The sequence below is a fragment of the Podarcis tiliguerta genome (genome assembly GCF_965153285.1).
Source record: "Podarcis tiliguerta genome assembly, chromosome: 8".
Classification (NCBI taxonomy): Eukaryota; Metazoa; Chordata; class Lepidosauria; order Squamata; family Lacertidae; genus Podarcis; species Podarcis tiliguerta.
Window position 1 is genome coordinate 23,100,612 of NC_139541.1, and position 24,076 is coordinate 23,124,687.

At 45.3% G+C, this 24,076-nt stretch overlaps 1 protein-coding gene across 1 annotated transcript; it reads left to right on the top strand.

Annotated features, from left to right (window-relative positions):
* The first annotated feature begins 10,710 nt into the window (after positions 1–10,710).
* LOC310682905 (arylacetamide deacetylase-like 4) lies at positions 10,711–23,362 on the top strand. The gene is made up of 4 exons (XM_083452232.1): positions 10,711–11,228; positions 16,414–16,624; positions 21,086–21,149; positions 21,772–23,362. The coding sequence occupies exons 1-4, from the start codon at positions 11,052–11,054 to the stop codon at positions 22,541–22,543; spliced, it is 1,224 nt and encodes a 407-aa protein (XP_083308358.1). The 5' UTR covers positions 10,711–11,051; the 3' UTR covers positions 22,544–23,362.
* Positions 23,363–24,076: the final 714 nt, after the last annotated feature.

Genomic DNA, 24,076 nt, shown 5'->3' on the forward strand with positions numbered 1-24,076 from the left:
TTTGTTGTGGGGGAGGAATGGAAAGGAGAATGTTAGCCGCTTTGAGACTCCTTAAAGGGAGTGAAAGGCGGGATATCAAATCCCCCCCCCAAGCTTTTCTCTATAAGCAGGCCTTTGGCGAGTTAACATTCAATGGCCTTTTAAAATGCGGGGGGAGGGGGGAGAGAAGGATATTCATTTATTTCACTTTTAGTTTTATTATGTATTTTGTGTTGTCGTTTTGTATTTTTATGTTGTGAACCACCCTATGACCTTCAGATGAAGGATGACATACACATCAAAATCGTAATCCTAATCACAAACACAATCATAATCATAAACATGATTTAATGCTCAGGTCTGCGTGACAGAACAATGCACCTCCAAACTTGGCAGCTAGTAAAAGTGTGCATGGTCAAACAGCCAGCTTGCCCTGTGCGGAGCTTCCTGTATATGTGGAAGTCTAGAGACACAGAAATATTTGCCACTAGGTGCCGCCAAAGAACTAACAAAAGTTAAGCATGCTCCTTATCTTCCGCCTACAAGCAAGCACGTGTGGGAACTACACATTCTCATATTCAGGAAATGCAGAAATACAGCACATGAATGGAGCCTGTGGTTATGACCACCTGCGGTCTACTCCCTTTCTTTTCCACTGCCCTCCACAAGTTGGAGGACAACTGTAATGATAGGGTTTGTAACTTCTTGACCCTCCCTTAGTGTTAAGAACTTGGAAATTTAGGGACTTCCCTTGCATCAACATGACCTGGCTAGTTCCTTAGGCAGTTAGCTTCCATTTAGCTTGCAGAAGGTCTTTGCGGCTCCTCTGAATAAAGCTCTCTTTATAAACCTATTCCTCGTTCTTGATGCCTGTTATTGGACCCATGAGCATTGCATGGTGTCATAAGGTAGAGAATAAGGGTTGCATTAACCGGCAGCCAGTTTCTGGTTGCAGGCCTACAAAGAGAAGATAAGAAGCTGCAGCAGCCATGCCCAGTGGCAGTAATAAAGCATTCATAGATACTGTCAGGTCTTTGCAAACATGGAAATATTGTAGCCTTGCTCCAGCCTACAAGTGTCAAGGGCTATTGGACATAACTGGAAGAAGTCTGGACAAAGGTTTGAACTGCACCCGGCAGCAAAATGGTTAAGATCATATCCTTCATGTGGTGGGAGAGGAGGCTCTAAACATCTATCAAAAGGTCTATCAAAACTGAGACCAGCAAATATCAAAGTTACTGGTTATTGTGCAACACATATTCCAATACTGGCGAGATGCACTGCAAGTACAAAAATGCCACATACAACTTGTTCCTTATTGTACTGAAGAAAGTGATACCCATCCTAGGTCCAGCAGCCTGTGGAAAATTAAATGTGGAAAAACACGTATTTGCATTACAGGACCATACTGAGCAAGGGTATGAGATTCTTATAGCTGAATACCAGGACTTGTTTGTTGGTTAGGCTGCTTGCCAGGTGAACACTCCACCCAGATTAATAAGGCATGGCGCTCCAGTTGCTCAGCCATGCAGGAAAGTGCTATTTGCTCTTCAAGACAAAACTGCAAACTGAGATGGTTGTTGTTGTTGTTAAAATTTGTATACCGCCCTTCATCCATAGAGCTCAGGGCAGTTCACAGGGTAAGAGGACTTGGAAGTAATTAAGAAAATAAATGAACCAACTGGCTGGTTGAGACTTGTGGAAAACACATAATGGCCACGTGTGTATATGCTTAGTTTCAAGAGATCTCAGCAATCGTAAGAGAACTCTTTGAACTGCCAACTAGAGAGGAGATAATGATGCAGTTTGCAAATGCACTTTTAAAAAAATGCAAACTGGGTGCCTTTTTAGGATCCTGGCAACTGAAATTAACAGCTCATAATTATGGGCATTATAGATTTTTATTATTGCCATTTGCATTTGCACCCAAAGTCTATCATAAAACCATACATGCAGTGGTACCTTGGGTTACATACGCTTCAGGTTACAGACTCCACTAACCCAGAAATAGTGCTTCAGGTTAAGAACTTTGCTTCAGGATAAGAACAGAAATTGTGCTCCGGCGGCACGGCAGCAGCAGGAGGCCGCATTAGCTAAAGTGGTGCTTCAGGTTAAGAACAGTTTCAGGTTAAGTATGGACCTCTGGAACAAATTATGTACTTAACCTGAGGTACCACTGTATTCTCTATGAGCACATCACTGGGGTGGCTGTCTTTGTGGAGGCCATTATCATTTGGAGTGCAACTAAGGAGGAGCATGATCAACAGCTCTAGCAAGTCCTCAGTACTGCGAGAGCCTGAACCCTCAAGCTGAACAGGGATAAACGTATTTTTGGTGTTAGAAAATTTGATATTTATAGGAGCCATTTTTTCTGATGAAGTTATGAAACAAGCACAAATAAAATAATGGTTATAAACATGATGCATGTGTGTAGAGGAGATTTGCCATTACTGACTACAATGTCCACTATATGCAGACCCAGGAAATTGACTCATAAAACCCATTTTCACGAAGGAAGCAAATCTAACCAGGGTGGGGTGGTTCAAATGGCTCTGTGACTTATAAGGTGGCTCTCTATGCCCCTGACAGCTAGGAAGATCAGGAAGAAAGAACTGGATGGGCTAGCAGTCAATTGCAAAGGGGACTCTGAGATCTAATCTGCACATTTTATTTGTGTAATGAGAACTTTGGGTGGATTTGACCATGGTTTTTCTGCATATATAGCGACTGCTGTTTCTCTCTCCCCCCACCCATCCTCATTTGAACATTGCTATAGCCTTTGGCTAGTGCAATAAAATATCTGAAAATTATATATATATATATATATATGCCATGCTCAACATTCAAAGAAGTATGTCCAAAGATTTGAGGGGGCAGAGATTACCTTGAGGGGGAAATACTACTAATTTATCCACTGCAGTGAAACTTCTTTGGCAGTTTCTGGAAGTGAAAAATGAATGGTGCTGGGATGCAGAAGAGAAGGCTTCCAGGAATGTTTTGAAGCAACACCTTAGAAGACAGCTGGTGTTAAAGTTTACTGACCAACTAGACCTATCCAGATTTCAGCAGCTGTCTCACGGTCTAGCTTGGGTGCTGCGCTCTTACAAAAATATTGGCATATGATGTTTGGCAACCAGTAGCATATGCCTCAAGTTCCCTCACTGATGCTGAAACTCAATATGCACAGATTGAGAAGGAGCTACTTAGTATATTGTTTTCCTGTGAAAGATTTACTGGATATATATTAATGCCCAGCGACTGTGGAAACAGATCACAATTCTCTCACAGCTTTCTTCCACAATCCCTTGAATACTGTCCACTATGGATCCAACAAATGATGCTCAAGCTGCAGAAGTATCACTTAGAGGTGACTTGCACAGCGGGGGGGGGGGATTGCTCACTGCAGGCGCACTTCTAAGAGAAGAAGAAGAGTTTGGATTTGATATCCCGCTTTATCACTACCCTAAGGAGTCTTGTTGTAAATAAAAATATGCCCTTTTCCCTTATGGGGTATCCAAGAGCCCATATAGAGTCCTTACATAGGTTCCCTATTGGTAGGAGAAAATAACAGAGGCCAACCAGAGAATATTGAGAAGCAAAGCAGCTAGTAAGCTTGATCTTTATTGATCTGTTGCAACAGGGTGTAAAACAATTTCAAAAATGTACAAAATGCTATTGGAATGGTACACGATGGATGAGGAAGTTAAGTCGGTAATGATCCACTGGGCTAGGGACTTTGGGTACAATATATATTGGGAAGACTGGGCGAAAATATGGAATAACAACTTGAAGTTTACAGCATGCACCACATTAAAAGAAAACACGATGAAAATGGTATATAGATGGTATATCACACCAGTTAAATTAGCAAAGATGTTTAAAACTAATAACAAGTGCTGGGAATGTAAAGAGAAGGAGGGAACCTTCATTCATATGTGGTGGGAGTGTAAAAAAGTGAAAGGGTTCTGGGAGAGGATATACAATGAATTAAAGAAGATGTTAAAATATAGTTTTGTAAAAAGACCAGAAACCTTCCTTTTAGGAATAATGAGGAATGAAATCAATAAAAAGGACTGTAAACTTTTCCAGTACGCGATAACAGCAGCGAGAGTATTGATGGCCCAGAGGTGGAAACAAGAAGAATTACCAACTTTGGAGGAATGGAGGATGAAATTAACAGATTACGCAGAATTGGATAAATTAACTGGGAAAATTAGATACCAACGAGCCCATAAATTCATTGAGGACTGGGAAAAAATTTCGGAGTATTTGAAAGGCGTATGTGAGGAACAAACAACGCTAGTAGGTTTTAAAGAAGTTTTGTGAGTAAGACAAGGAATATTGCAAAAATGTAAACAAATTTGTTAAGATATTTATTTATGTATTTATTTGTTTACTTTAAAAGAAAAAGGAAAGGAAAGGAAAAATGGTGATACGGAACTTGAGAAATGTGTAGATAAAATTTTCATTACGGATGATTGGCAGAGAAGTTGTGGGAAGTCCATTTGAAAAAACTGTAAATATGTGAATGGGAAATTTGTATGATTATATATATTTACGTAAAATCTGAATAAAAATGAAATGGGAGGAAAAAAAAAACAGTCTCAAAGCAGCTAACAATCTCCTTTCCCTTCCTCCCCCACAACAAACACTCTGTGAGGTGAGTGAGGCTGAGAGAATTCAGAGAAGAGTGACTAGCCCAAGGTCACCCAGCAGCTGCATGTGGAGGAGCAGGAAAGCGAACCCGGTTCACCACATTATGTGTCCACTGCTCTTAACCACTACACCACACTGGCTGAGGTACGGTCACACAGCCTACCATACGGCAGTGATGAAAATCAGAGAAGAGTGACTAGCGCAAGGTCACCCAGCAGCTGCATGTGGAGGAGCGGAGACGCAAACCCGGTTCCCCAGATTACGAGACTACCGCTCTTAACCACTACACCACACTGGCTGTGCCTTCCACTGAACTAGTAGAAAACAAGAGGCAGGAATGGGAGCTCATGTAGATATGTTTATTGCTTACCTTCCTGTGGCAAATGAAAAATTATAACAACTCAATGAGGAAACCGATAAAGACCCATCACTGTAGATCTGGAAATGTGTGATTTGAGATTCCTCAAATTGCGGCCATGAACTCACAGTGATAGATGACATTGTCTTCAATCGAAACTAAGTGGTGATAACTAGTAGCCTCTGTAAGGAAATGTTACAACTAATCCGTGAGAGTCATTGTGGCATTAGGAGGTGCAGGAGAGGGGATGTATTAGCCTAGGATTAAGGAGGAAATAGCAGCCATTGTAGGAGGTTGTTCCACCTGCTTCAAGTGCAACTCATAGCAACAAGCAGAGATAGATGATGAATTGGGGCCTACTAGAAGACGGGAACTGACTTACACACATGATAGTCACAGATCTCTCCAGAAATATGCACACTGCAAAGTACCAGCACTTAATCAGTGATTGCCAGCCAACCTCCGACAAAGAAAATAGGAATGTCCTATTCCATAATAATTCCACTCTGGGTCAATTTCAACATATATAATAACATAATAAAACATTTAACATTTTTTTTAAAAAAACTTCCCTATACAGGGCTGCTTTCAGATGTCTTCTAAATGTTGTATAGTTACTTATCTCCTTGACTCAGGGGTCACATAACTCCATACCCTCCAGTGAAAATAGGGACATCCTACCATACCCTTCAACATTTCTCTGATGAAAATAGGGATGTCTTAAGGAAAAGAGGAGCATTACGGTATCAAATAAGAAACCAGGACAGCTTTTGTAAATCCAAGAGCGACCCTGGAAAACAGTTGGTGGGTCTGTAGTTGCCTTCTTGACAGCATGAAAGCAAGACTTCAGCTCTATGTACAATATCAGCTCTATGCTTCTTTTGTGGGGAAGGAGAACAGGAAAAAACCCACATCTGGCAACCAATGCGCCCCTTTGGTTTCAAATAGTACATGGATACCAATGTATACTTGATTCTGACCAAACTAAACCCCCTAGAGCACAATATATAGCAGGAGGCTTAGTCTGGTCAGAACTGAGTACAGTGGTTCCTTTGTTGTTGAACGGCTTGGTTACCAAACAAACTGGTTCCCGAACGTCACAAACCTGGAAGTGAGTATTCCGGTTTGGAAGCCGAACATCCGACAAAGATTCCATGGCTTCCGATTGAGTGTAGGAAGCTCCTGCAGCCAATCAGAAGCTGTGCCTTGGTTTTCGAATAGTTCTGGGAGTCGAACGGATTAAGTTTGACAACCAAGGTTCCACTGTATACACTTTTAGAGTTAACGCTAAATACATTACTTCTGGTAAATGAACCACCATAGCTGCTAGAGGGCTGTGGAAATTTGTGTCCTGGGCTTCTTAGACTCATCTACCCATGTACCATTTGAAGCCAAAGGGACACATTGGTTGCCAGATGTGAAATATGCAGTATACTTCCTCCGATAGTAAAAGTAGTACCCTTGTCCAGTAGGCGGCAGTCATTGCTGCTACTAGCCACTCATTCTTTTGAAAGAAAATCTGTGCATCCTTATTATTAACAGGCTGTTGAAGGATGATTGCTCAAACTATGCAGTGATAGAAGGAAAGGTTTGATAAGAAAATATACGGATGCTGAAGACTGGAGGAGGATCCCAGTCTTTGATGTTATTAAGCAGGGTAGCTCTTGGACTCGTATGTCATCTGCACTAAGCCTTTGAGAAAATGCCCTTAGGAGGCATAATTGAACAGTTGCATAATTGGAAGCTAAACCTGCTGGGTCTTGTTTGGGGGTGAGGGTGGATGTGCATTGTATTTTTCCAGTCACTCCCAACATCCCTGCAATGTCACTGAAATGGAAGTATATTCCGGCATCACAAAGATTATAAACACTAATATTAATTATTACGATTTTATGAATGCAGGAATCATGTTTCAGATAAGTCCCGAGGAAACCTGCAAGCATGTAATAAAAACAATATAAATAAGTTTCAGAATAGTACAAACAAAATCTAAGATTGGCTTTAAAAAACAACATAAAGGAACACTCAAGGCAGAGACCTAATCACACACACACACACACACACACACAAACACACACCCCACACTGATGGAAAAGATAAATGATCTACATTTGTTTCCAGAAAGATCAGATAGTGGATCTCGAGAAGGATGCTGTTCCATTAGGGTTGTCAGGTCATGATCATCCTGAGAATTCAAGGCCTAAACCTGAAACCTGGGAGTTGCTGTGGGCAACAGAGGCAGCAGAACCTAACTCCTGCTGCCGCTCTTCACATATTCTGCTCACTTCTGCCACCCTGCACTAGATGCACAGTCAGACTCATAACCCCACCCTCCCTTTGAGCCTAGCTCAGTTCTTTTCCTTTCTCTGCACTCCCTCTGAGCCCTGCAGTCAGAGGTTAATTGGGGAAAGGGAGGAGGGCAGACTCCCTGGAGTATCTATGCAATAATTTGCAGAGGTGGAGGTTAATTTGGAAAGAGAGTCTATACAGTAATCTGCAGTTGACGCCTGCCAGGCTGAAGCTACATGCACAGTCTACTTTTTTTTTTTTTTAAATGGCATTATCATCCACTTGGAGAGTCAAGCCCTCCACCTGCGACCTGGAAAGGGACAGGCTAACTTTGAGACTTCAGCTCAGTCCTGGAGGTCTGGCAACCCTATGTTCCATAACACATAGGAATGGGAGTAGTTGTGGCATGGACTTTTTCTATTTAATGGACTGTGTTACAAGCATATGCTTTTGGGGAGCACAGTCCACTTTCTCAGATGCATGGAATGCCATCCTAAATTGGCAAGTACATGAATGTGGCCCTCTTGGCTTCTCTGTGTGGCCCTTTGAACTCTCTCCAGACCACACATCTCACCAGCTCTGTTCCAGGTCCTCCATGAGTGACTGAACTATGTTTCTGTACTGTGGAAATTGTTATGTACTGAAGTTCTCACCCTGGGCCAGCATGGGGATACTGTAGATAGTTTTCACTCAGGTCCACGTCAGTTACTTTAGGCGGGAAACCCTGGGTTGTTGTTGCTACAATGTTGACAGCCGGCTCCTATAAAAGCAGGCTGCTTGAGGTGTTTGCTGTTCAGTTCTGTTCCAGCTTACAAAATAAAGAGCTGCTTTGGAGAAATCGCTGTGTCATCTGCCATGTCTACCCACTATTCAACACTGGCGACAAAGGTGGGATTTCTCCAAAGCAGCTCTTGCTGCCTACCACTACCGGCTCGTCCATCGCCCGGGGAAATCGATGGGCCATGCTGACGCCCTCAGCCATTGCCCTCTTCCAGCGTATGTGGAAGACCCGGCTCCAGCTTCATCGCTCCTCCTGATTGAGGATCTTCCGGCAGCGCCTGTATCGGCTGCCACTGTGGCTTCCACATCTGCCCAGGATCGCACCATCAGCCATGTGCTCAACTTGGTGTGAAGGGGGTGGCCACAAGTGCCTTTTGCATCGGAGTTCCAGCCCTCCGCAACCAGACAACATGAACTCTCGGCTCATCGCAGCTGTCTGCTGTGGGGAGACCGCGTCGTGATTCCCCAAAGACTCCGTCAACGCGTCCTGGAGGCTCTGCACGCTGGCCACCCGGGAATTGTCAAAATGAAGGCGTTGGCTCGGTGTTATGTCTGGTGGCCTAACATGGACGATGCCATCACTGCCTGGGTGTCCGCCTGTCAAGCGTGCCAAGAGTCAAGGCCTGCACCACCGGCAGCTAAGGGACACACCTGGGAGATGCCAAAGACACCCTGGTCGAGGGTGCACATCGATCTGGCTGGCCCCTTTCACGGCCGGACCTTTATGGTAGTGGTAGACACCTATTCCAAATGGCTGGAGGTGGCCCTGATGCCCTCCACCACTACCGAGGCCGTCATCCGGGTGCTGCGAGGCCTCTTTGCGATGCATGGGTGTCCTGATGTCCTTGTCTCCGACAACAGACCGCAGTTCACATCAGGCACTTTTGAGGGTTATCTTTTCGGACTGGGCATCCGCCATGCCCTAACGGCACCATTTCATCCATCCAGCAACGGGCAAGCGGAGAGAACGGTGCGCTCAGCAAAAGAGGCACTGGCGCGCCTGGACCGGGGAGACTGGCACGAGCGGGTCGCCGAATACTTGTTCGTGCAACACATCACCCCTTATGCGGCCACAGGGTGGAGTCCTGCTGAACTGCTTATGGGCCGCCGCCTCAGGTCACCGCTCGACCGGCTGCACCCGGACTTTGCCATGGCCAAACCCCCAGGCTGTGCCAACGCGCCATGGTCATTTGTTCCAGGAAACCAGGTCTTTGCCCGGAACTATGTGGGGGACATTCCTTGGGTGCCAGCCACAGTAGTGGGAGTCACTGGACCTTGCTCGTACCAGATGGCACTCGAAGACGGACGCTTGTGGCGCTGGCACATAAACCAGCTTAGGCGCAGGGTTGGGGACTTGGACACTACCGTGGTGCCCCCAACTGCGCTCGTGGCTCCAGAAGAGACACTTACAGTGTCAGAGACACTTGCTCCACCTACACCTCCCTCGCAAACTGCCAGCGTGGAGCCGAACCAAGCCGCTTCAGAGGGTCTGCCAGACTTACCACAGACTCAGACAACTCCACTTGCGGAGGCTCCACCCACAGCAGCTGATCCAGGGGATTTGGTTTCAACACCACCTAGGGTCGCACCACAGCCTCAGCAAGAATTGGGTGGCCCCCCGGACTTGGCTACCAGTCCCCGGAGGTCTGGCAGAGTTTCCAAGTGCCCAACTTATTAAAAGGACTATGTTGTTGGACATGTATCACTGTTGGTCTAAGTATGGGAAATGTAACCGATATGCTTTTGTGCCTAATTGAACCATTACGTGTAGTGCTGTATATAAGGAAACCATTACGATTGTAACTAATGCCTTATCTCGGTGGGAAGGGGTGTTATGTACTGAAGTTCTCACCCTGGGCCAGCAGGGGGATACTGTAGATAGTTTTCACTCAGGTCCACATCAGTTATTTTAGGCGGGAAACCCTGGGTTGTTGTTGCTACAATGTTGACAGCCGGCTCCTATAAAAGCAGGCTGGCTGAGCTGTTTGCTGTTCAGTTCTGTTCCAGCTTACAAAATAAAGAGCTGCTTTGGAGAAATCGCTGTGTCGTCTGCCATGTCTACCCACTATTCAACAGAAATGCCTCTTCCATTTGTTTGTTTGTTTGTTTTCTGTCCTTTGCCCTAACATCAGAGGGCGGCTTACAGCATAAAATGTAATATTATCTTCTCAAACAAGGTTGCAAGTCCTTGCCTTTCCCCATAATCTAAATTACCCCTGGAGCTGGTTCTAGCTCGGTTCATGCCAAAAAGGCAGGCATAAACTGCTGTTAATTCCAAGAGGGTGGAGATTGCACCAGGGCAGCTCAAACTCTAATTTGGACCCAAAACATGAAAACAAAGAGGGGCATGCTCTGCTGGGTGCTATAAAACTTGAGGGATCTAGAGGAGCCTTCCTCAGAGGCAACCTTAGACACAGATCCCCTACCCACATAAATCCAGGTGGTGGTTGTCTTGCTAGTTACAGAAATTAGGAGAGGGTTCTGCCCCTTTGCACCACTTGCTCCACCCCTCCGCATCCATTTTCGCAATCGCCCTTGGCATTGTGATGCCTTTGAAGTGAGTAACCTGGGGACATGCTTGTGTTTAGCAAGGTGTTCCTGAACCACTTCCGTTGCCAGAGGGGCACTGGAATTTGCTCTTTCCCAAAAGAAAGCAACAGCACATGGATCAAAGGACACGTCAGCTGGGATCAAAACATTCATGTTTTCCTAACCTTCCTTAGTTGCCCGATTCTTTGACAGGGCTTGCACAACCTTAAAAGAACTCCAGCGGCTCATTGGCCAACTTCTATTTTCAGACGCTCTTGGGCTTCCTGTGTGCTTTCTGCAACCGGAGCCTAAAAAAAGCCCAGCCACCCTCAGATACTACTACAGTGTTCCAAACAGTATGCAACTTATAATATTGGGAAACTGCAGACACTAGAGATAACAAGCATCTGGAACCAGGAGATAACAAACAACTGGAAGCACCCGACCAACATTGGAGAACATGCTGCTAATCTTCAACTTTTTCATGATTCTCCTGCAAATACTGATCATTTCCTTTGCCCTGCTGATCACTTGGGCCATTTACTGTGATCTCTCCAAGTCTGAGATTCCTCCTGGCATTGACCAGCCTATGAAGCTTCGCATTCTTAACTGTCTTTTGATTCTTGCATCATCCCTGGTAAGTTTTTTGTGTGTTTTTTAACGATGGAACCTTTTTGTTTTTAAATTGCCTCTGTGATTAGGAATATAGCAAGCTGCCTTAGAATCACAGAATTGTAGAGCTGAAAGGGACCCCAAGGGCCATCTAGTCCACCCCCCTGCAATGCAGGAATAGTGAGTCAGACCATTAAACTATTTTGCTCGGTATGCTCCACATTGACTGGAAGGGTCTCTTCCAGGTTTCAGGCAGGAATCTTTCTCAGCCCTACCTGGAAGCGCCAGGGATTGAACTTGGGACTTGCACACAAGGGTGATGCTTTAACACTAAGCTATAGTCTCAAGCTCGCATCCATTAGGATATCAGGGTTGCATGTTATATGGAACAGGAATGGACCTTTAAAGCCCTAAAAGGCCTCGGTCCAGTATATCTGAAGAAGTGTCTCCACCCCATCGTTCTACCCGGACACTGAGGTCCAGCACTGAGGGCCTCCTGGTGGTTCCCTCACTGCGAGAAGACAAGTTTCAGGGAACCAGGCAGAGGGCCTTCTTGGTAGTGGCACCCGCCCTGTGGAACACCCTCCCACCAGATGTCAACTACCAGACTTTTAGAAGACATCTGAAGGCAGCCCTGTTTAGGGAAGCTTTTAATGTTTGATGTATTACAGTATTTTAATATATATTTTTGGGAAGCCGCCCAGAGTGGCTGGGGAAGCCCAGCCAGATGGGTGGGGTATAAATAATAAATTATTATTATTATTATTATTATTATTATTATTATTATTATTATTATTATTAATTATTATTATTATTATTATTATTATTATTATTATTATTATTATTATGCTGGACTCCAGCTCCCACAAGAGCCAGCAGAGAACATGGGCACTGAAGCCCAACAACAGCTGGAAGTCTCAAGCCCCCCATCCCTAATACAGGACAACTATTTTAACTTCTTGCAAGTCAGTTTGGAAAGAGAGATGGTTTGGTATGAAGCTGTTTCCTATGTCTATAGAATACCCATAGCCCAGTAGCTCAACAACTGCTTTGCATGCAGAAGGTCCCCAAATTCAATCCCAACCATCTCCAGGCTGGACTGGGCTTGGGAATGTCCCCTACCTGGAAAGCCACCACCAATCAGTGTAGATACTGAGGAGCCAGAGAGACCAGTGGTCCACTTAGTATAATGAAGCTTCCTGTTTTCAGATGGAATTAAATACGATAGGAACGGGAAGTATGTAGGCTGAATGAAAGAAATATGTAAATACAGTTGTGCATGCGATCTTCCCTGGCATAATCTTGAAACTCATCGTAGAGTATTTGTGTTGCCCGAAGAAGGTCCCAGATTCATACCCCAGCTTCTCCCATGGCCAAAGCAGGTGCAGGCAATAGTGAACTAGGTCACAAAAGCAGCTTCCCATGTGTCAATAGGAGGCCATAAAAATTGCATGGCGCAGAGAAAGCGGATAGGGGAAAGATTTCTCCCCTTCTCTCATAACACTAGAACTCATGGACCTCCAAGAAAGCTGAATGTTAGGAGATTCTGGACAGATAAAGGAAAGCACTTCTTCACACAGTGTATAATTAAGCTATGATACTGCCTCCCACTTAGACGGCTTTGGAATAAGATTAGACAGATTCATGGAGGATAAGGCTGTCACTGGCTACTAGCCACAGTGTCTATGATCTGCCTCCATGGCCAGAGGCAGTAATGCTTCTGAGTACCAGTTTCTGGAAACCACAGGAGGGGAGGATGCTCTTGAATGCTCCTGTGTGTTCAAGTTTCCTTCAGGTCCACCATGGTGAGGCCAAGATGCCGGACTAGGTGGGCTCTTATGTATGCCTGTTGACCATGTGGCTTTCTGGGCTCCATCAAGGGGGAAAAGGGTGACGTATGAGTTCAAAGAATCCATCCTTCCTGATTATTCCCCAGCACAAAGGACCATGGCAGGGACTGTGGAGCAGATGGAAGGTTTGGTTCAGAAAGAAGCTATGGAGGAAACGGCAGCCCTAGCAAGGACTGCAGTGGGCAGTCTTGCTTTCCTAGGTTGATGGTTCCCTTGAGCCAGAGGGAGAACTACTGATGAAAGAGGTATTGGTGGCAGGAAGAGAGCATGGCTGGAGAGCTGGAAGGTTGGAGAGGCTACGGCCGAAAGGGGTGCTACAAAGGCCAGCCCTGTTCCATATATAGTGGTACCTCAGGTTACAGATGCTTCAGGTTACAGACTCCACTAACCCGAAAGTAGTACCTCAGGTTAAGAACTTTGCTTCAGGATGAGAACAGAAATCGCGCAGCGGCAGCGGGAGGCCCCATTAGCTAAAGTGGTACCTCAGGTTAAGAAGAGTTTCAGGTTAAGAACGGACCTTCGGAATGAATTAAGTTCTTAACCAGAGTACCACTGTAGAGAAGCCAACTAGACTCAACAGCCTCGATCCTGTATACCTGAAGGAGCATCTCCACCCCCATCGTTCAGCCCAGACACTGATATCCAGCACCGAGGCCTTCTGGCGGTTCCCTCATTGCGAGAAGTGAGGTTACAGGGAACCAGACAGAACCAGACAGTAGTGGCGCCTGCCCTGTGGAACGCCCTCCCTTCAGATGTGAAGGAAATAAGCAGCTATCTTATCTTTAAAAGATATCTGAAGGCAGCCCTGTTTAGGGAAGTTCTTAATATTTAATGCTGTATTGTTTTTAACACTCGATTGGAAGCTGCCCAGAGTGGCTTGGGAAACTCAGCCAGATGGGCTTGGTATAAATAAATTATTATTATTATTATTATTATTATTATTATTATTATTATTTAACAGGGACAACGTGACAGTGTCCTCCGTGGGACTTGGGGGCCACCCCCAAACACAGCACTCTTTGGAGCAATAGTAGATTATGGTTCACATTGTGTTTTTGCGTCTTCCCTGCTTCTTCAGTCGTGTTCTTGTGGGTGCTTTCAGGAACTACAGCCCCAGGAGATATAAGACTTTCACCAAAGTACTGACCAGCACAAACAGAGCTTCCAGTGCAGCACAGTCTAAACAAACCCAATTTAAACATAGGGAGCAGTGTGTGTCCACACACCAGAAGTAAGGGAAAAGTCAATATCACAGGGTGCCACGCAAGGTATAACACACCAGAGCAGAGTAACTAGACTCGGGAAATAAGACAGAGATCCGTGTTGCTTCCAGAAACAGGAAGGCATTATATACCCTGGCCTCCTGACAGGAGGAACACAAGAAAAGCCTGCTGGAACAGGCCAATGGTCTAGCATCCTGTACACCCAGCAAGGGGCATTCAAGCACAAGAGCCTCTGCCCTTCTTTCGCTTCCCAGCAATTGGTATTCAGAAGCTTTGCTGCCTCCAACTGTGGCGGCAGAGCATAGCCATTGACAGATTTATCCTCCATAAATTTGTCTAATCCTCTTTGAGAGCCACCCACTGCTGCTGTCAGTGAAGGAGTATCAGATAGGCCTGAGGCCTGGGCGAAGTACTGATGTATGAAGGGCAGGCTGTGAAGGCTGCTTCAGCGGGTGGTATATTACAGGCAAAACCGCCACTGGTAGCAGAGGGACTCAGGAGCAGTGGCTGCTTCACCTGAAAGTTACGGTCGGGTGAAGCTGCCATCGTTCTGCCCCTCACACTGCAGAGGGAGGAGCAAGCCGTATTGCCAGGCTGATACAGCTTGTTCCTCCCTCCGCTGTTTTAAACTGCTCTCACCTGCCAGCTAAGCAAGCCCTGTGTGGTGTAGTGGTTAAGAGTGGTGGACTCATAATCTGGTGAACCGGGTTCGCGTCTCCGCTCCTCCACATGCAGCTGCTGGGTGACCTTGGGCTAGTCACACTTCTCTGAAGTCTCTCAGCCCCACTCACCTCCCAGAGTGTTTGCTGTGGGGGAGGAAGGGAAAGGAGAATGTTAGCCACTTTGAGACTCCTTCGGGTAGTGATAATGTTGGCTATCAAAGCCAAACTCTTCTTCTTCTGATGCCTCGCATGCAAGCTGGAGAGCCATGGGGCATGCTCAGTTGGGGGGCGAAACCAGTTTCATGCTCAGCTGGGGGGCAGGAGCCTTCCCTCCCCCTAGCTGAGCCTCAGAAAGAAGTCCCGAGGTCCCTGCGGGGGACTCGCTTAGCTGGGAGGAGGGAGCGTACCACTCCCCAGCTGAACCTCGTAAACAAGTTGCATTGTCCCGGCCCACGAGGCACTGTGGTGAAAAGTGCAACAGGTCCCATAGTGAGGGCTGTGGCAGTTTCACCTAGCACCTCTTGGGCTGGGGCCATTGCAGCTTGTAGTTTCAGCCTTGCAGTGTATCGCCAGACCACAATGCTTGGCTGATGATACATCATGATGTTGAAACCCTGACATCTCCCAGCCCTAGTGTCAGGGATTGCTTACTTACGAAGAGACACCTCACTCACAAGTAGACTCAGTGTTGGCCTCAGGGGGCCCTGCCTGCTCCTCAGTATCCTCAGACTGTGAGGTGTCTTGTTCATCCGCTAAGAACTCAGAATCTGGCAGTCTGCTAGGGCTATACATGACAATGACAGAAATAGGGAATATAATCATCATCATCATAAATTTTATTTGTATCCTGCCCTCCCGGGCCAAAGCCAGGCTCAGAGCAGCTAGCATTATATAAAGAAGAAGAAGAAGAAGAGTTTGGATTTGATATCCCGCCTTTCACTCCCTTTAAGGAGTCTCAAAGCGGCTAACATTCTCCTTTCCCTTCCTCCCCCACAACAGACACTCTGTGAAGTGAGTGGGGCTGAGAGACTTCAAAGAAGTGTGACTGGCCCAAGGTCACCCAGCAGCTGCATGTGGAGGAGCGGAGACGCGAACAAGACAAGACAAGACAATGTGCATAATACAATATGCAATATGCAAATAAAACAACATTTATTAAAATAATATAGAATAACATTAAATATTAGCATTTCAAGATTTAACAGAAATCCACTCCTAACAGTTACAATAAGTAACTGCAGTGGGGCAGAGTGGGAGAATGATAGCAGATGCTGGAAACCACAGGAGGGGAGAGGGCTCTTGTGTTCAGTTATCTCTTGAGGGCTTCCCAGAAGAGACATCTGGTTGGCCACTATGAGAACAGGATGCTGTGCTAGATGGTGCCATTGGACTCTTCTAATGAAGAACAGGAGAGAACACGCTCTTTGGAATTCATGTCACCTCCTCTCCTCTCACTGTATTTTTCTTCCAAACAGGGGAAGGTTCTGGAGAATCTCCACCTGTGCACTGAGATTCGCTTCTACCGCTACATCCAAGAAGTAAAGAGAATGGGGGAGGACCCCAAGCTTGACATTAGGGACCTGGTGTTTGAGGACATCCCAGTAAGGGTTTACCAGCCACTGGGCCCAAGAGAAAGAAGAGGAGTCATCTACATCCATGGAGGATCTTGGCTATTCGGCAGCATCAGTAAGGCATCCTGAAAAGTTAGCCACTTCCACTTGAGGAAGGCATGGAGCAGAGGTGTTGATGGGTGTGGCCTGGGGAATCATAGAATCATAGAGTTGGAAGAGACCACAAGGGCCATCGAGTCCAACCCCCTGCCAAGCAGGAAACACCATCAGAGCACTCCTGACATATGGTTGTCAAGCCTCTGCTTAAAGACCTCCAAAGAAGGAGACTCCACCACACTCCTTGGCAGCAAATTCCACTGTCGAACAGCTCTTACTGTCAGGAAGTTCTTCCTAATGTTTAGGGGAAATCTTCTTTCTTGTAGTTTGGAGCCATTGCTCCGTGTCCACTTCTCTGGAGCAGCAGAAAACAACCTTTCTCCCTCCTCTATGTGACATCCTTTTATATATTTGAACATGGCTATCATATCACCCCGTAACCTCCTCTTCTCCAGGCTAAACATGCCCAGCTCCCTTAGCCGTTCCTCATAAGGCATCGTTTCCAGGCCTTTGACCATTTTGGTTGCCCTCCTCTGGACACGTTCCAGTTTGTCAGTGTCCTTCTTGAACTGTGGTGCCCAGAACTGGACACAGTACTCCAGGTGAGGTCTGACTAGAGCAGAATACAGTGGCACTATTACTTCCCTTGATCTAGATGCTATACTCCTATTGATGCAGCCCAGAATTGCATTGGCTTTTTTAGCTGCCGCGTCACACTGTTGGCTCATGTCAAGTTTGTGGTCAACCAAGACTCCTAGATCCTTTTCACATGTACTGCTCTCAAGCCAGGTGTCACCCATCTTGTATTTGTGCCTCTCATTTTTTTTTTGCCCAAGTGCAATACTTTACATTTCTCCCTGTTAAAATTCATCTTGTTTGTTTTTGCCCAGTTCTCTAATCTGTCAAGGTCATTTTGAAGTGTGATCCTGTCCTCTGGGGTGTTAGCCGCCCCTCCCAGTTTGGTGGCAGCTGCAAATTTGATCAGGATGCCCTTGAGTCCATCATCCAAGTCGTTGATAAAGATGTTGAGTAAGACCGGGCCCAAGACAGAACCCTGTGGCACCCCACTAGTCACTCTTCTCCAGGATGAAGAGGAACCATTGATGAGCACCCTTTGGGTTTGGTCAGTCAGGCAGTTACAAATCCACTGAGTGGTAGCATAGTCAAGACCGCATTTTACCAGCTTCTTTACAAGAATATCATGGGGCACCTTGTCAAATGCCTTGCTGAAATCAAGGTAGGCTACATCCACTGCGTTCCCTTCATCTACCAGGCTTGTAATTCTGTCAAAAAACGAGATCAGGTTAGTCTGACATGACTTATTTTTCAGAAATCCATGCTGACTATTGGTGATCACAGCATTCCTTTCTAGGTGCTCACAGACTGTTTGCTTAATGATCTGCTCCAGAATCTTCCCTGGTATTGATGTCAGACTGACTGGGCGGTAATTATTTGGGTCCTCTCTTTTCCCCTTTTTGAAAATAGGGACAACATTTGCCCTCCTCCAGTCTGCCGGGACTTCGCCTGTTCTCCAGGAATTCTCAAAGATGACTGCCAGTGGTTCTGAGATCACATCTGCCAGTTCTTTTAATACTCTTGGATTCAGTTTATCTGGCCCTGGAGACTTGAATACATCTAAACTAGCCAAGTATTCTTGTACTATCTCCTTAGTTATTCTGGGCTGTGTTTCCTCTGCTGAATCATTTGCTCCAAATTCTTCAGGTCAGGCATTGTTTTCTTTATCGGAGAAGACTGAGGCAAAGAAGGCATTGAGGAGTTCAGCCCTTTCTGTGTCCCCTGTTTGCATTTCACCATCTTCTCCTCTGAGTGACCCCACTGTTTCTTTGTTCTTCCTTTTGCTACGAACATACCCATAAAAGCCTTTTTTGTTGCTTTTAACCTCTCTAGCAAGCCTGAGTTCATTCTGTGCTTTAGCTTTTCTGACTTTGTGTCTACACGTGCTAGCTATTTGTTTGAATTCCTCTTTTGGTGGTTTCCCCCCTTTTCCATTTATTGTACACATCCTTTTTTAATCTTAACTCAGTTAAAAGTTCTTTAGATAGCCACCCTGGCTTCTTTAGGCACCTTCCATGTTTCCGTCTCATTGGTATTGCCTGAAGTTGTGCTTTTACTATCTCCCTCTTAACAAACTCCCAGCCATCATGAACTCCCTTTCCTTTTAGTATTACTGTCCATGGGATCTCACCCAGCACTTCCCTAAGTTTTATGAAGTCTGCTTTCTTAAAGTCAAGAAATTGAGTCCTAGTATGCTTGGCTGCTCATTTCTGCTGTATAGTAAACTTCAGAAGATTACTGATGGGGCCGGGGACAGAGCATTAGATTTCAGAGATCTGATTTTGACCTGAATAACAAATCAAATAGGAAAAGCAGATTTGATCCAAGACAAATTCAGTTGTTTCTCAATGCTACAGACAGTATTTATCTTTTCCTGCAGAAGTGAATGAAAGTTGCAGGCAAATTTGCCCTTATAGACTGAAACTGGATAAACTGCAAGCAAATCCATCCAGGTTTTTTATTTTTATTTTTTTAGCAGTTTTTCTACAAGGAAAGATTTGACCATTTTGATGTGGGCAGTCAGTCAAAAAAACCGGAGACATGAAGCCAAAGAACAAGGGAGATGGTCCTCCAATGGATGAGAAAAGGAGCAGGTGGAAATAATTTTCAACAGGGGAAATGGCTCAACAGGAAAGAAGTTACTCCACTGTGTTGGTTGTTGACGTCAAAAAGTAACCTTAGCCAAGGAATCAGTAGTACGTACAGTTGGTTCCACATGTCAACAACATCATTGTTTATCAGTACCAGTTTGAACTGCTTGTTTTTTAGCAAATAAGATAGAACCACCTACACAACTGCCCACCTAACAGTTCAAAAGCACGTCAAAGTTCAAGTAGATAAGTAGGTACCGCTCCAGTGGGAAGGTAAACCGTGTTTCCGTGCACAGCTCTGGTTTGCCAGTAGCGGCTTAGTCATGCTGGCCACATGACCCAGAAGCTGTATGCTGGCTCCCTCGGCCAGTAAAGCGAGATGAGCGCTGCAACCCCAGAGTCGTCTGCGACTGGACCTAACAGTCAGGGGTCCCTTTACCTTTACCTACACAGAACTTTAAAAAACAACAACGACACAACCTCACATTTGACCTTAAGCTTTGAGCTGCAACCTTAAGGGACAAAAATCAAGTCTGGGGCTCTACCTCTGGGACCAACCTCTGATTTGTCTGTGGCAATTTCCTCTGCAGCACTTGAGGGAGGATAGAGCAGTTGGGCTAGATGAAATGAGAAAGATTTTTGCAGTAATTGAGGGATGAATGCTGTTCTGGTTGTGGATTTCTGTCCATCTAACTCAGTGTTGGTACCTGTGATGGTTGGTGCCTACTGGGACTGGTACGGTGGAAAGCAGGGAGGCCAACAGTAGCCAAAGCCAATGACAGGCAGACTCAACTAATTCTAGTTTCGTCTCCATCCTCCTCCTCCTCTTCCTCCTTGCAAGGGAAACAATGAGACCAAGAAGGAGAAAGGTGATAGTCAGTGCCACTGGCTGAGATCAGACTGAGGATGAGTTTCTCATGCCACACACACACACACACACACACAGAGAGAGAGAGAGAGAGAGAGAGAGAGAGAGAGAGAGATGTCCTTATGGATGATTAGAGAAGGAAAAGTCTTCATGCCTTCAGATCCCAGAAGAGCTACAAGTGTTGTTTGTTTGTCTGTTTGTCTGTTTCCCCTTCTTCTTCTTCTTAACTTTATTTTTCAGTTTCTAAAAATACATATAACCGATCATCTCCATATACCCCTATGCAACAAGTAACATTCCAGGTGTATATGATGTAAATAATGCAGCCAAACATTCAGCTTGCAAATAGTTTAGAACAGATTACATCAGTTGGGTAACTTCCTACTCTCCATCTTAACAGATTGTCCCAGAGTGAGCCAGGAATAGCTGGCGATGAGGAGCTCACCTTGTCCTTTCAAGTGTACTGAAAAATGCATAACATACAGTTTGGGGTGGGGGTGGGGAGCATGGAATGGTCCTTGTGTCTCTGAGCATTCTAAGATGCTTTGTTGGTTTCCTCAATGAATAATCTTGAAGTGCTCAGGTGCACAAAGACCAAAGGTGAATCATATTTAGCTCATTTGGCAGATCATTAAATTCTTAACCTTAGAGTTGTGAGCAGGGCCGTCTTAAGTATATCTATGGGCAAGACGCCCCTGGTTGAACAAAATGTTGAAGAAAAGATTCCTGCATTGCAGGACTTCGACTAGACGAGCCTCGTGGTCCTTTCTAACTCTACCATTCTATGATTCTACTATTTTGAAACTGTATGGAACATGTTTGTTGCTTTGGTTGTTCTAATTGGAATCATTTGCCTTCATAACACCTGTATTAATCCCAGCTTTCTGCTAGGATGAGACGGCCTCCAGAACTCTTCTAACATGGCCCACACATCTTGTCTTTCCAGATTCCTATGACCCCCTTTGCCGCTACATTGCCAAAGAAAGTGATTCGGTGGTGCTTTCTGTTGGGTAAGTAAACAGACCCTGGGAACTGACTAATAGCGTTATACTGCTAAATTTGCTAAACGCTGCAGGGATTCCACCACTGGCACCTGCCTGGTCACACATTCAGTGGACAGAATGTGGAGTTCCCAACTGGCATCACTTAATGGTGGACCCCATCAGAAGGCTATCGCTTCCCAACTGAAACATACCCAGCCCAATGCAAAGTAAATTCAGATTGCCGTGCCTGATGGGAAAATGGCTATGAGTTTGGGGTTGGATCCTATTCAGAGTAGGTCCATTAATGTTAATGACCATGAGTAACTTAGGCTTATTAATTGTAATAGGTCTACTCAGAGCGGAACCTAGCTGGCTACAACCTTTCATTATAAGCAGGCATAGACAAACTCAGCCCTCCAGATTGTTTTGGGACTACAATTCCCATCACCCCTGACCACTGGTCCTGATAGCTAGGGATCATGGGAGTTGTAGCCCCAAAACATCTGGAGGGCCGAGTTTGCCTGTGCCTGATTATGAGCCACGTATGGTTGAAATCATGTGTAAGAAGTGATCCTATCGTGCTGTTATTTTGGTTTGGTTTGGTTATTCTGGCCAGATTTGTCTTATATACAAATAAATCATATCCCAGGTATCATTTGGCCCCTGAGGAGAAATATCCATCCCAGTATAACGACTGCTTGATTGCCAGCATACATTTTATGAAAACCGCCAAAGATTATGGAGTCGACCCAGCCTGCATTGTCATCAGCGGAGACAGCGCCGGAGGGAATATTGCCGCCTCTGTCTGCCAGGCATTAGTGACCAGATCTGGTATCCCGAGGCCACTTGCTCAGATTCTGATCTATCCTGGCCTCCAAGCGATAGATTTCAACTTGCCTTTGTACCAGCAAAACCGAGCCGTCCCCATCTTGTACCGGGAGAACGTCACTGGCGCAGCCTTGCGGTATCTCAATAAGGACTTGTCAGTGTTAGAAAGTGTTATGCAGGGCTGCCATGTTCCCAGAGACATAAGAATGAGATTTGGGAAGTGGATCAGCTCGGAAAACATCCCCAGTGAGTTTAAGGTCAGAGGCTACAAGCCACCTACAGCCGCTTCCTACGAGGACAACATCTACGAAGTGGTGAAGCAAGCTCTAGAGCCAACTTTCTCTCCACTCATGGTAGATGACATTGTGGTCTGCCAGCTTCCAAAAACATGCATCGTAACTTGTGAGTATGATGTTCTACGGGACGATGGCATCCTCTACAAGAAAAGACTGGAGGACAATAGGGTACCGGTCACCTGGTACCACATTGAAAATGGATTTCATGGGGTGATAAGTCTATTTGATGGAGTTCTATCATTTCCTTCTGGGAAAAAGGGGATAGACAACATTATAACATTTCTAAAAGACTTATGAGCATTAAAAAAAAAGTCATGATTTGTATCTCTGACTTCTTATGATCAACAGCAACTATCTTATTTATCTTTGAATAGAGATGAAAGGGTCTGCTCGTTTTGGCTTCTCCCATATTTTTAACTGCACTTCACACCATTTCTGCTTCAGGTGGTGGTTTTAAACAATGGCAGAAGTTATGAGGAATGCAGAGATGCAAGGATACTTTTCTTATTGTAAAACATGCTCTACAGATATTTAAAAATAAGACAGCTCCTGCTTGCAGGCTTGCAACCTTAAAAATGTGATATAAAAGGATAAAGGAATGAGGAGGGAAGAGGAAAGCAAGCATTGGGAGCAGCTGTCCCTTCACTGCCCAGTGGATGCAAGAAGGGTTGGTTTCTACTTTGCCCTGATGTTTTTCTGGGAAGAAGAGGCTCAGCTGCTCACCTCCAGCCCGAAGAACCTTTTGGACAGCCTTGCTGCCTTGGGCATCATGTGAACCTGCCTTTTAATGAACCAAATGAAAGATTTTGAATCATGGGGATGGGGAGCGTGTGTGTATGAATTTGGCAGCACTTGGTTGTTATTTTGTTAATGCTGTTGGCGTTGTTTCATAGATGATGAATGCCATAGTACTTTGTGAATCCTATAATTTGACTTTTTACCATTGCGCTGTTTAGCTTATTTTTTTAGTTGTTTCGTCAATGGTGTTCTATGGGAGGCAACTGCTTTACACATGCCGTTAATTGTGCTGTATTTGTGTTGTTATTGTTATTTATTGTTTGTAAGCTGCTTTGTGATTCATTGGAATGAGAAGCATATAACAAACAAATAAATAAAAGATATCAGTGCCCCTGGGTCACCAGGCTGTTGGTAGCAGGGCCCAGAATATATCTCCCTGGGGAACTCTTATGCTATGATAAGACTTTTTGAGAGAACTTATGGAGTGGTTTACTAAACACACATATAGGGGGTGGGACTGTGCCCACTAGTCTCCCCCTCCTTCAACACACATTTGTGCCAGTGGCGGACTTTGTTCTTTAACATTTCAGCAGCACCTTGTGCAAAGCTAAAATTCAGCACCCCGGTGCCTCTCATCTTCTGTTCTGCTCCATTCACTGTATTATAGTTGTGAAGCCCTGCAGCGCCCTCTAGTGTTGGCTCCCAGTGCAGCAGAGCCAGTCGCACCAAAACCTGTTTCTGTTTGTGCATACCTTCTCAAAAAAACCCTACACACATTCTGAAAGTACTGAGGGCTTGACCAGTGACTGTGATCCTGTCTTCCTACACACAGAGAAAGAGAGAAAGAGAGAGAGAGAGAGAGAGAGAGAGAGAGAGAGATTAGTTTCAGAAAATGATTGTATAGCATCTACATAGTTCTTGGTTCAAAACCCACCCACAACTCCAAATTTGTTGCATGTGTTTTTGTACATTTCAAGCATTCCAAAAAGTTGATGAGATGAACTTTGGAGAAGCTGCACCAGTTATTCTACTACAACAAGGCATCCTTTATGACAGGAGTGGGCAACCTGGACTCCAACTCCCATCGGCCCC

Excerpts from the sequence above, each read along its gene's own strand:
- LOC310682905 (XM_083452232.1), top strand. The coding sequence starts at position 11,052 with ATGCTGCTAATCTTCAACTTTTTCATGATTCTCCTGCAAATACTGATC. Across the intron at positions 16,625-21,085 it reads TTGGCTATTCGGCAGCATCA|ATTCCTATGACCCCCTTTGC; the intron begins GTAAGGCATCCT and ends TTGTCTTTCCAG. Across the intron at positions 21,150-21,771 it reads TCGGTGGTGCTTTCTGTTGG|GTATCATTTGGCCCCTGAGG; the intron begins GTAAGTAAACAG and ends ATCATATCCCAG.